Source organism: Neolamprologus multifasciatus, chromosome 16, assembly GCF_963576455.1.
Source record: "Neolamprologus multifasciatus chromosome 16, fNeoMul1.2, whole genome shotgun sequence".
NCBI classification, from domain to species: domain Eukaryota; kingdom Metazoa; phylum Chordata; class Actinopteri; order Cichliformes; family Cichlidae; genus Neolamprologus; species Neolamprologus multifasciatus.
Genome location: NC_140454.1, coordinates 5,975,890 through 5,989,724, shown reverse-complemented (window position 1 = coordinate 5,989,724; position 13,835 = coordinate 5,975,890). Strand labels below are relative to the sequence as shown.

Sequence of the window (13,835 nt, the reverse complement as noted above, 5' to 3'; positions counted from 1 at the left end):
GACAGACAGACAGTTTTCCGTACTTTTGCTGTACAGGAGTACTTCATTATCCAGAGCACTCACTGCTTCATTGTGGACTGATTATTGTAGACGTTCTGTCCTTTTTATGCGAAGGCTCAATGATAAAAAGAAATTCTCCTCTTGTTCAGGTACACAGGAAGATTCGAGAGGACTCTGACATGGCCCAGGATTCCCTTCAGTGCCTGGCCCAGCTGGCCTCCATGCACGGGCCTGTATTCCCAGATGAGAACGCCCAGATTTCTTACCTGGCGCACCTGATGGAGGGGCTGCTCAGTATGATCAATGGGTGAGTGGCTGTAATAGTTACTGCAGTAGTCTTCGTTTATGTGCTTATGTTGAGGTATTGAAGTCGAATTTTGGCACAGGTATGGAGAAATGTATCAAAGGTAGATACCAAATTGAATTCTTGTTATTGAGAAACATTGACAGATGTTTTAGCCATGTTAGCAGAATCGTAATGTCCGACGGTCAGTTGAATGTCATTGATTTGTGAAGGATTTAAGTTATAAACCACAATATGATAGCAAGCCAAGTAAAGGTCAGAATTTTCTGCCATCAGCCTTATCTGTGCTTTGCATTTTGTTTTGGTTATTCAGAAAGAGTTAGCTTGCATGCTTGCTAATCTGCTCCACATGGTGATTATTGTACCTACTAAGACGAGCATGTTATCTTTGCCATTTAAAACACATTAGATTTTGCAAAGTATGCACTCTTTTCAATTATGCACTCTAACTTGCTAATCAGCTGCTGCAGGCTGCTGAATGTAAACCACATTAAGTTGGGCCAGTCTCTGTGTGTTGTTATCAATAATAAGTACATTTTGTGCTGTAGGCTCCATGTTAAAGTAGCTTCCCCATAGATCGCAAGGTTAATACACACTGACCACGAGCTGCACTAAATGATGTTTCCTTTTATTAAATAATTCCTATTGTGCACATGCATTTCCAAAAATATGTAACCTTAAAAACAACATACACACATTAAAAGCATTCAAATCATCTAAGGGTTAATTACTGAGTTTACAAATGATCTTTGTCTTGCTTCATTAATAAAGTGTGTCTACAGTGTAAAAGCTATTTACTTTTGTCTACATCCGTCACACAGATGGTTAAGCAAATAAACCAGGAGAGAACTGGGAAGAGCATTGTGTTACAAAGGCTGAAACTCTGCAGATTTAATTTTAATACTCCATCTAAAATGCGTTCATTTCGGCTGCATACAGCACATTATGCACACAACAGTAGCAGCAAGCACTGTTGTCGTTACATTATCCTTGGTGGCAGTCTCAAAAGCTGTTTATCTCCCCCCAGTATCTCAAGGTTGTCATGTTTCTTAAATTTAGAGACTCAACAAGTGATGGAGGCCAACGTCAGCAGAAGCGTGACTCATACTGTACCATTTGTGCTTTATTTACAGGAAGTAATTGCTTGTTGAGTCTCTGTTTTAACAGCCTCTGATTGTAGCATCTGCGTGCTCTGCAGGAAACTGGCTTCCAGTTCAGTGACAAATGCAGCAAACTAGTAACTTATGTTTCTCAGATTCCTCTTAAACTAAATTTTTGTCGAAGCGGATCAAATTATCCCTTTATTCTTCTCACGGAGACACGGTTTTTAACCAAAGAAGACAAAAACTGACATTAGCGAGCTCTCGAACACTGGAAAATACCGGGTATGGGTGTGTTTTTTGTATCAGTTTTATAGTCTTCCTCTAATCTAATACAGTACTGCCTGACCTTGTAATAAAACTGATGTGGTTTGCTTGCCTATTCGAGCCGGGCAGCTCGTGTTGAAACCCTTTTAGCATCTCTCTCCCTACAGTTTAAAACCTTTTGTTTTTATTTGAATAACCTGATTCTTACTGAGTACAAGCAAACAAAAGGGTTTATGTAAATCACAACAGACCATATGAACTGTAAGAAGATACGTCTGCTGTCGTGGATGTTTTATATGTAGTAAATGCGACTATTTTGAGTGATTTTGCAAATCGTTTCAATCAGATTGCCTGCTTTATCTGTATTTTTCAATTAAATTAACCGATCCAACCCATCAACATGAGAGCGTGAAGTCAAAATATGAACAGAGGACTAAAACGAAAAGGATACATCATGTAAAAAGGAAAATAAGCCTGATTTTCTTTTTTAATAGCACATTTTTCAATCAGATTTTATGATATGAATGTTAGTATTAACTTTCCATAGTGTAGAGGTGAGATTTTTGGTCAGCCACAGACGAGCATCTTATCCTATAATCGAAATGCCTTTTCTATTGCTTGCTAATGTGAAAGCTGGAGGTAGCATTTGCTCTGTTGGCTATGTCAGATGTACTGTGTCTTCATTAGTTGTAAAGAAAGAGATGCACCAGAATATTACGCAGCTTCCACTAGACTAAACTGAGTGTTCCAGCGTTCAGCTTATTATCAGTGCAGTCTGTACATGTTTTTCATTCCTGGAGCTCAGCTCAAAGCCAGTGCTTGCCTCAGTGCTTCACATTTTTTCAGCCTTTTTACTACGGTTGTTTCCAGCCACATCCTATAGGGTTGTAATTTTGGTTGAGTCATGACTCCGTAACCAGAGCTTCCAGTCAGAGGTAATGCAGCGCTTGCCTTGTGACATTCTCTAACAAAATAATCTGGGAGTCTGGTTTCAAGGATTTATTACCAGAGTAACCTGCGAGTGTGTATGTCTACCTTTGGATAAGACCACATCTAACAAAAAAAGCCCTCTTTAATCTCCAAGCGGAGACCAATGTATATGCAAGCAGATTCTAATTTATGCTGTATTCCTTGGCTGACTCTATTCAGCTGTCACAATGAATTGTGCTGGCAGGTGTGTGGAAACCAAAGCACTTCCTCTGTCTGGGGTTCCTGTTTTGGAACCTGCTTGTTAGCAGAGCTCCTGTGAAGGTGTAGAGCTCGTGATCTTGTGGTGAATATTGCGAGGCTATTGATTGTCTCTGCATCTGGGTTCAGCCAATCAGTGTGTTTTGGGATTGGGAAGGATGCATTGAAAGAGGTTACTTCTCCATCTTTTAGCAGCAGGGTGGGACAAGAGTTACTGGTTAAGAAGCTGCAGCTGGGTTTCAGACTGAAACCAGTGGCAGTCTGAGCCTTGTCCCAGTATAAATCATTGTTTTGTTGTTTTTAATTCTTCAGTTTATATTAATGTAATCAGTCTATAAAACGACAGACAACCAAAATAAAAAATCATCTAAGAAAATGTCATCAAGTCCAAGGTGTTGTCTCTAGGGCTGCCACAAACGATTATTTTGATAGTCGACTAATCAGATCATGCATCCATTGGACGTCAAACGTACAGCTTTTTGCACCAGCAGCATCTGCTCTTATATAACTATCATTAGCTTACAGCTTTAAGTGTTTAAGGTATGTGCTAACTAAAAATAAAGACAAGATGATAGTTTATTAAATTTTAATGAAATTTGCAGATTGTTTCGGTGAAGTTTAATAAACTTCTTGCTATCTAAAATATAACAGGACACCGGAGTATATTCTCGAGCATCTCACACTTCTGATAATCAGCTGTCTGCTTGATGTTTATTCAGTTGTGTAAAAACTATAACTTTGATCTCAGCCAAACCGATTTTTCAAAATTCAAATTCAAATTCAAATTTTTTTATTTGTCACATACACAGTCATACACAATACGATATGCAGTGAAATGCTTAGACAACTGCTCTTGACCTAAAGAAAAAAAAAGAAAAGGCTATGAATAAGATAGGAAATAAATATGAAAATTAAAAAGGGTAAATTTAACCAGGAAGGAATAAAATAAAATATAAAAATTAAGTTAAGAATGAGATAACTGTACAACACAAATTAGAATGAAGGGTAAATTTAACTGGGAAAGAATAAGATAAAATATATAAATTAAAGTTGAAAATAAAATAACTGTACAACAAAATACACAGTATAGAAATGTATAAGAATGTATGAAGAAATATAAATATAAATATATATATACACACAATAACAGCAGCTGTACAAGAATTAACTGGAAATGAGGAATATAATGTCCAGTGTTGTGCAATCCACATTATTTAGTGTCTTGTGCAGTGCAAATATGCTTAAAGTGGTTTAAGTGATGAAGTGAAAACAATGTCCAGAATGTCCAGTGTGTGTGTAAGAACTATATGTGTGGGTCAGTACTGTTTGGTGGTGTGATTGAGAGACTGTATCGCGGGAAGAAGCTCCTCCTCAGTCTCTCTGTGTTGGTCTTCAGGGAGCGGAATCGCTTTCCTGACCTCAGCAGAGAGAACAGTCCATTGTTGGGATGGCTGAGGTCCTTCACGATCTTCCTGGCCTTGGTCCAGCACCGCCTGCTGTAGATTGAGTGCAGGTCAGGGAGCTCTGAGCGGATGGTGCGCTCAGCTGATCGCACAACCCTCTGTAGAGCTCGTCTGTCCTGCATGGTGCTGTTCCCGAACCAGGTTAAGATGTTTCCCGTCAGGATGCTCTCTATGGTGCAGGAGTGAAAGTTCCTGAGCACCTTGGGGGGCAGTCGGAAGTCTCTCAAGCGTCTGAGGTGGTAGAGACGCTGACGGGCCTTTTTCACCACGGTGTTGATGTGACAGGACCATGACAGGTCCTGTGTGATGTGAACTCCAAGGTATTTGAAGCTGTCCACTCTCTCCACTGGGCACTCGTTGATGACAGGGGTCTGGTAGTTCCTCTCCTGCTTAGTGCTGAAGTCCACTATCATCTCCTTTGTCTTACTGACGTTTAGAAGGAGGTTGTTCCTCTGGCACCAGTTCTCCAGATTCCTAATCTCCTTCAGGTAGGGCGTCTCGTTGTTGTCAGAGATCAGACCCACTACGACGGTGTCGTCAGCAAACTTGATGATGGTGGTGGAGCTGGTAGTGGCCACACAGTCATATGTGTACAAGGAGTACAGCAGAGGGCTCAGAACACACCCCTGGGGGGCTCCAGTGCTGAGAGTGGTGGAGGCTGAGACATGTCCATCCTTACTGCCTGTGGTCTGCCAGTTAGGAAGTTGGAGATCCACTGACACATAGATGAGCTGAGTCCCAGGTGCTCCAGCTTGGTGGTGAGTGTGGAGGGAATTATGGTATTAAATGCAGAGCTGTAGTCTATGAAGAGCATTTTAACATAATTCCCCCTTCTAGTGTCCAAGTGAGTGAGTGATGTGTGGAGGAGATGAGAGATGGCATCGTCTGTGGAACGATTTGGACGGTAAGCGAACTGTAGTGGGTCCAGTGTGTCTGGTAGTGAAGAAATGATGAAGTCTCTGACCAGGCGTTCAAAGCACTTCATCACTACTGAGGTGAGGGCTACAGGGCGATAGTCATTGAGAGAAGCAGGGTGGGGTTTCTTTGGGACAGGAACAATGATGGACTCTTTGAAGCATGTGGGGATCACCGACTGAGATAAAGAGATGTTGAATATCTCAGTGAACACAGGAGCTAGCTGGTATGCGCAGTCTCTGAGGATACGACCTGGGATGCCATCTGGTCCTGCTGCTTTCCTGGTGTTCACTCTCTTGAAGACTCTCCTTATTTCATGCTCGGAGATGACGGGCACGTTTCCGGTGCTGGCAGTATCTTCCTGTCTGCAGCCGTTAGCGCCGCTAGCACTAGCATCGTTGGAGTCCTTAGCTGCAGCCTCGAAGCGAGCATAGAAAGTGTTCAGCTCGTCTGCCAGAGTCACGGCCGTGTTCGTCATACCGGTTGTTGGTGCTTTATAATCCGTTATTGTCCTTAGTCCCCGCCACAGGCTCCTAGAGTCACTCTGTTGGAGTTGTGACTCTAGTTTCCTCCCGTAGCGCTGCTTCGCCTCTTTCACCGCCTTCCGCACGTTATATGACGCGGCTTTGTACGGGTCCATGTCCCCCGTCGTGAGTCCCGTGTTGTAGGCAGCGGTGCGGGATCTCAGAGCGTCGCGAATGGTTTTATCCACCCACGGCTTCTGGTTGGGAAACGTTGTGATAGTCTTTGTCTCCACGGTATCATCCGCTAGTTTCCCGATGAATCCCACAACCGCTTCCGTAAACACGTTGACATCATCGTCGGAGCTGTTTCTGAACATGTCCCAGTCTGCGTCGTCGAGTGCGTCCTGTAACGCGGCCACCGATTGATCCGTCCAGCGCGCGACCCTCCTCTGAACCGGAGCTTCCTGTTTCAGCCTTTGTTTGTATTTTGGCATGAGGAAGATGGCGGCGTGATCGGATTTGCCAAACGGAGGGCGGGATTGTGCCTTGTAGCCGTCCTTGACCATAGTGTAGCAGTGGTCCAGTGTCCTTTCACCTCTGGTGGGGCAGGTGATATGTTGATAAAAGTTCGGCGCTGCGCGTTTGAGGTTGGCAGTATTAAAGTCCCCCGTTACAATAAGCGCAGCGTCCCGGTGTTGTGTCTGGTGCTGTGTGAGTGCCTCATGCAGCTCGCATAAGGCGGTGACCGTGTCCGCTTGTGGTGGAATATAAACGGCACTTATAATGACCGATGTAAACTCTCGAGGTAGATAAAAAGGACGATACATGATGGACAGTAGTTCCAGATTTGGTGTGCAGGAGCGTGTGAGAGGAACAACGTTCGCACTGTTGCACCAATTGTTGTTCACCATTAAACACACGCCGCCTCCCCTTGACTTCCCCGAGTCCCGTGTCCTGTCCATGCGGTGAACCGAGAAGAACTCGGCCGGCTGGATGGCGTGGTCCGGCACCGCTGGGTTCAGCCATGTCTCGGTGAAGCAGAGGAGATTGCAGTCCCGAATGTCTCTCTGGAACTTTATCCTGGCCCTGAGGTCATCAAGCTTGTTCTCCAGTGACTGGACGTTGGCGAGCAGGATGCTAGGCAGAGGTGTGCGGTGTGCACGAGCTCTCAGCCTTTACATTTACTCAGGAACAAATAAAATACTAAACAAAAGCCAAACAATAACATTTTTAAGTTATCTAAGTGACTTATATATATTTAACCTGAGTAGCGAAAGAGGGCGGTGGGTTTGAAAACGATTTGCCGGGAGTCTGGTGTTCTCACGGCTCTAGTTAGCCTAGCCCCCGGCTAGCTATCGAGCTAGTGGGTAACAGACGTCTCCGAAAATGTCGGAGCGCTTTTGAAAATATGTGGTGTCTTGATAAACTGAGCAGATATTTGAGGTTTACACAGCTACATTCTCGCCTGAAAATATGTTTAACGTTTATTTTGTGACCCAGAAAGAATAATAAGAGTAATATTAAAACTAACTAGCTGCTGCCATTGTTGGAAACTGAGCTGGGCTGCGCTATGAATTCTGGGACACAGCTTCTTCTTCTTCGGGGTTTAACGGCAGCTGGCATCCTTGTGAATGCAGTGCTGCCATCTTCTGTTTCAGTCCGTTATTACACTCTTAAATCCTACTACTTATTCCTGCGTCTTTTGTGATCTTACAAAGCTTCAAACGACGCGTCGACTATTAAATTGGTCGTCGACGATTTTGATAGTTGACTAATCGTGACAGCCCTAGTTGTCTTCAAATTCCTTGTTTGCCTAATTGATTATGATTCAGAATGCAAACGAGAAAATCCGCACACTGGAACAACCTTGAAATCATTTTCTTTTTTCTAGAAAAAATACATTTTTAGTCGATGGACAGATTGTTTCAGTGGATCTGTAGTGTAGGAGAACCGGTGTTACACGCTGCTGAGTGCGTAACACAGGTGCTGGATCTTACCAAACTCCTGATTACTTCCTATGTTTTGGATCAGTTCATATACTTTCATTAGAGATTATATGAAAAAAAAGATAAAATATGTATCCTTCACCTTCAACAGTGGCCTTCACAAGTAGTTCTTATCTTCATCTTCTCTGCAACAAAAGCTGATGAACCCAACGATCGCTGCAGATAATTCAACTACTGATTCCTCTTTTTCTCGCTTAGTTAGCATCTTGGCTGGATTAACCTTGGATTTCAACCTTCCACCTTAATCAGACTGTTTTTAATGAAAACTGTATCTGTAAACTGCAGCATTTAGAAAAAATGTTTCCAGTCAAACCTTTTTCTAAAACAGCGTTTTGATGATTTCTAATTGGTTTTTCTTAACAGATTCACTTCTGTAAAACTGATGGCACTTAAAAAAATTATATTATAATGTTATAATAAAAAGAAAAACTGTCAAGTGGAAGAATGAATTTCCACAGCTATTAAAGGACACGTGATTAAGCTGTGATCGTCCTATAAATTCAAATATTCTTGACTTATGTTTGTTCTTAAATGTGAATAGGATATGGTAATAAATGTTTTAATAGGATATTTCTCTAGTAGATTTCAGGTACTCTAGCTGTTCTCTAGGAAAATTAAAAATATTAGAGATCAAGAGGTTTTTATAATTAGCATAGTTTAGTTTTTATGGGTAATATGCCTCATCAGAATTTTAGCATTGGAACTGCAACATCTTTCATCTTTAGGTCAGCGATGCCTAACCTATTCTCTCTGAAAACCCTAGAAATGCCTGCAGCCTGATTGCCCAATTCAAATCCCTTTGAGAAGGTTAAATGCTTGAATGTTTCAATGAAGATGGGACCTGTTTTTGTGTTGTAGCGAGCGTTGAAGGGAAATGTTATTTCAAACTATTACTGAGCCCTTTGTGAGAAATTATTTTGACCCAGATTTGGACTTTTTTTTTTTTTTTTAAACGAAATGAGTGAAGGTTTTATATTTTATTATCAGTTGATGAAATTTCCAGAATAAAAATAATTTCTGAGTCGTAGCGGCCTTCAGAATGTCGATGAGCTTCAGGAAGGGTTTCAGGTTTGTCTGCCAGCCGGACTGTTTTAATTCTCTTCTTTCCAATGAAGTGCAGTCTGGTTCAGAGTGCAGCTGATAGATGAGATCCAGTTACTCCTATTTTTAGGTTTCCGCCTCTCTTCCAGGTCTTTTTAGAATATAATTAAAGATTTTATGTCTTGGTGAAAAATCTGATATGTTTGGACCTCGACCTCGATTTGACTTGTTTTGGCTACAAAACAGTGGAATCACTCCAAGCCCTGCACTCCTTTTAAAAACTACACTCTTCATTGGTGGAAGCACTGAATTCCTTTTGTATGCTTTAGTTCAGAGGCCCCCAACCCCCGGGTGAGTCGTTTGGTACCGGGCCGCGAGAGTTGAGGCTCAGGTGTGAAATGTATAGTTTTCAGGGTTTTTATCGGTTTTCAGCGTTATTTTGTTATCGTGTTTATCGTTTACTCGGTTTTTCTGGGTCTTTTCACGTGTGTTATGAATAAATTTTCTTTTTTTCGGTACCGGTACTAGTTTTATTTTGTTGTATTTATCTGCGACACCTTAAAGGCCGGTCCGTGAAAATATTGTCGGGCATAAACCGGTCCGTGGCGCAAAAAAAGTTGGCGACCGCTGCTTTAGTTTATTTGATTTTTTTTTCCTACAATATCTTTATTATTTTTTTACATTTTAATGACTTACAAACAGTCCAACATTCTAAATACTACATGAACATACACTCCTCTCAGACAGCAAAAAGAAAACAAGTCGTCAGATTTATCACTCCATTAAAGGCCTAAATTTGTCATCATCCCAAATCAAATGTCATTGCCCTCAGTCCTCGTCCTCCTCAGATAATACAAATCCTTCTGCAAAATTCACAAATGGTCTCCACACCTTCTCCAAAACATCCAATTTCCTTTTCAGTATACATGTTATCCGCTCCAATGGCAAAGCCACCATCATTTGTTTTATCCACTGTGTGATACTCGGTTCCCTTGTTTTTTTCCATTTTAGTGCAATTAATCTTTTTGCTTGTAACAAACCCATAGCAATAAACATTCTGTCACTTTTTGTGTACCTCATGTTTTCTGGGTACAATCCCAGAATAAGGAAGCCAGGATCCAAAACAACCTCCTTGGATAATATTTGTTAGTTTATTTGATTTTTTTTTTACTGTAATTGCTGGTTTGAGTTTCTGTGCAAATTGCATCACAAGTGTTTCACTTTAATAAGACTTTAATACCAAAGTCTGTCAGTCAAATACTTTGTTTTTTTAGGCACTGATTAATATTTGAATACGTGAAATCTAAAAACAATGTGAATGGGTTTACTCACCTCAGTCAGCATTTGTTTCACTGAGTTTCAGCTTTTCATTTTTTAGTTTTTAGCCCAAACAAGCTTAAAATCAATTCATACAAAAAACCCACATTTACTTAGTTACATTTATTCTACATTTATACTGAATAATACTTTAGTTTGGTGGTAATTTTAGTAACCAGGCTTGCACTCTTTATGTTAGCATTAACCATTAATAGAAGTCGCCATAAATAAAAAAGAATTTTAACACAGAAATGTTTTTAATTAGGTTTTTTGCATCAAAGTGATACATGGGTCTGAAAAAGTATACTAGAAAAGTTTTCTATTTAATTGTGGGTATATGTGAGGTCACTGTGGCTCTGATGTGAATTAAATTGGTGCACTTCTATGTGCAGATCAGACACATAATGCACACACATGCTCGCTGTTGAACCATGTGACCGAGTGAGGAGGGGTCTCTATCTTTTTTCTTTTTTTTTTCCTCCTCTCAGCGACTCTCACTCACTGTAATGACCTATTCTTGGAGCTTTTTTCCAGTTGCCTCATCGGAAAACCATGTGGAGAGGGACGGCCGAGCTACAGCGATTGAACGGTTCTGCTCGCAATTTAAGTCCATCGGATAGGCCTTGGCTAGGCTCTCTAACAATGTTACTCTCTGACTTGGTCTGAGTGTGGAGAGGTGTGTCAGCTCAAATGCAAAGGCAACACATGGAAGGTGCAAATACATTAAAAGAAATCTTCAGGGTGGTTTGGAGTGGCGCTGCGGCTTTTCATTATACTTTAATTGGACATTTATTACATCGGGTAAGCAACAGCTTATAACATGGTATAAAGGGCCCAACACACATGTTGGTAGCAAGCCAAGCATGTCTGTACACTGTAAGGTTTATGAGGGTCTAATGTCCTGCTCACTACATGATTTGGTTGAGATATAATTATTAAATATTATCAGAATATTTCAAAAACTCTTTAACATCAGTACAGCTAGTTTTAAAAAAGCCTTCATGCTCACAACTGACATGAGGATGTTGTTTTAAAAAGACACTGTATATAAAATTCCCTTTGCAGCACCTTTATTTATATTATTGTTATTAAGTAGATAACCGTTCCAGCCTGGTTTCATCAGTTATGTTGTTCATGTGGAGCTTCTTTTTTTTTCCATAACACTCACATATAAAAGATGGGACATATTTCAGAGTTGGATAAATGGCCAGCCATGAGTTTCAAAATTCTTAACACACAATAAAATTTTAAAGGCCTTTTTTTTGTTTTGTTTTTTCCTTTTTGACAACCTGTTGAAATAAGATATTATCACTTTTTTCTCCCCACTTTAAACTGATTTAAAACCATTCAAATCTCATTTTCAGAATTCAGCATGTGAGGAAAGTATGATTTCGAGTGTGTCACAACCTGTCACGTCATGCTTCACAGTGCAATCTGATGACAAAATGCTCTTTGAAATTAAATTCTTGCGGCGTGCGTGCGTGCGTGGTGGTGTTTGATGCTGAAACACTATAAAAATAACCTCCGATGCAGCTGTGGAAAACAGCTCAGGGGTCACGTTGCCCACGAGTTTTGGTTAAGGATCAACTATCATGTGTGTTTCCAAACCTCTGTCACCAGCAGGGAAACTCGGAAAGTGACCCCCAGTTCGGCCTCAGCCTCACCCTGTGGAGTGGAAACTGGCCTTTCTTGGGCCAAATTTTAACTGAAAATTAAACAGATGCTTTTTGAAAGTGTTTCAAATGTGCATCACGTTTACTTTCATTTATTTTCTGCTGTTGAGCGCAATACTGCTGGTGTTCCCACAGCAGATACAGTAAACCTCGATTTATGGCTTCAAAGATGAATCTGCTGCATATTTGTAGCTCATAAAGTTTATTATCCTCATTCTCAGGATTGAGATCGAGGACTCGGAGGCAGTCGGCATTTCTAATATCATCTCCAATCTGATCACCATGTTCCCACGGAGTATTTTAACGGCACTGCCCAGCGACCTCTTTACCTCCTTCATCAACTGCCTCACGCTGCTCACCTGCTCGTTTGGACGCAGCGCCGCCCTGGAGGAAGTGGTGAGTTTCGACCCCTCTTCATCGAATCCAGTTCTCAGAGAAAGGTTTTAGAGTTCACTTTGCAGTAATAAGTTTTGCTTAAAATGAATTTATGATAAATTTCAGCTGGATAAGGATGACATGGTTTACATGGAGGCCTATGACAAGCTGCTGGAGTCGTGGCTAACGCTCGTGCAGGACGAGGAGCATTTCCCTCGCGGGTGCTTCGTGCAGCCAGCCATCCAAGTTTTCAACTCGTACATCCAGTGTCACTTGGCAGCTCCCGACGGCACGCGCAACCTGGTGAGCCTTTTTCTTTACTGTACATGAAGAACACTGGACTCGTCAACGTGTTATTTATCTCACACTTTTCCTGAACCACGCTCAGTCGGTGAACGGGATTTCCTCTCACGACGAGGAAGAGATCAACGAGCTGCAGGAAGACGACAGAGAGCTGTTCTCAGACCAGCTGTCCAGCATTGGCATGTTGGGACGTGTGGCAGCTGACCACTGTATCCCTCTGCTCACAAGGTAAACACACAGCAGCTTACCAGCTCGACCTGGTGTGACCTCCTTCAGATTACAGATCTGGTGATTGTTTCTTTATCTAGTTAGTTTTTTGTATTCTTTTTGGTTTTTTGAAGTGCTGCACTGCTTGTGTTTCTATTTTTATATTTCCATTTTGACCTGTTTGCAGCCTGCTGGAGGACCGAGTAACGCGACTGCACGGCCAGCTGCAGAGGACCCAGCAGCACCTTATGGCCTCGTCTGACCTTGGATCAGTGGACCGTAAAGTCCTGGATGACTTATATGAGGACATTCACTGGCTCATACTGGTCTCAGGTCAGCAGCAGGACAGAAATATTATGAAAAACAGATTGAGTCATACTGCGTTTGTGTGGTTATACAGTTTCCCCCTCCTCTCTGAACCTGCAGTTACTGTAAATCCAGCACTGTTGCATTACCTCACGCTGGTTGTTTCTGAGAGTAGAGAGTAGTTTTCCTCTAAACCCAGTGTTAGAGGTTCAGTGCAAACTTCCCAAGATCAAAAATAATACATGCACACATCGTATTGAATACACTTTGAGAAAGTAAATGAGAAGCCATCTGATGTTCTCATAGAAAAGAATATGGCTGTTTAATAAGTTCTCATAAATGTTTTTTCCAGTGCAGCTTTTTTAATGGTTTTATCTGTTAGTAGGACAGAGGAACAGAACCCCACCCAGTCTGTGGGTTTAATTAATGAAATATTGTAGCCATTACTGTGAATTTCTCTGTATTACCATTCAGGCAGGGTTGACAAGTGTCCCAAAAGGAGACTCTTCCCCCCCCCCCCCCCCCCCCCCCTCAAATCTAATTTTAAAACGAGTTCAGAGTAAGTGTATTTCATGCATGCAACACTTTTTTGTACTTTGTGAAGTACAACAATGCACTAAATTTGTCTCTTTTCAGTAATTACAAACAATTAGCACCCTAGCCCTGAGAAAGTAGAGCTGTGCCTGTTTTTGACATGACCAATGCCGTTTTCATATTTTAATTTTGATAAATAGCTGCTAATTAGCAGTTAATTATGAATCTTAATTTTAATTAAATGAATTAATTGTTTAGCTTGCATTTTGACACCTTTAGTTTAGCTTTAGGGTCGTAACCAACACCATAAGCACATTTTAACCCTTTAAAGCCGGTCGGAGCAGCACGCTCCGTTTTGCGTAACTATTTTTA

At 41.4% G+C, this 13,835-nt stretch overlaps 1 protein-coding gene across 1 annotated transcript in view; it reads left to right on the top strand.

The window, feature by feature from the left end:
• Positions 1–13,835, top strand: part of xpo4 (exportin 4) — a 65,979-nt gene that overhangs the window by 38,278 nt on the left and 13,866 nt on the right. Inside the window, exons 8-12 of the mRNA XM_085134864.1 lie at positions 150–307; positions 11,960–12,134; positions 12,240–12,416; positions 12,502–12,644; positions 12,811–12,956. Coding sequence (XP_084990990.1) covers positions 150–307; positions 11,960–12,134; positions 12,240–12,416; positions 12,502–12,644; positions 12,811–12,956 — 799 coding nt within the window. The remainder of the gene's footprint in view (positions 1–149; positions 308–11,959; positions 12,135–12,239; positions 12,417–12,501; positions 12,645–12,810; positions 12,957–13,835) is intronic.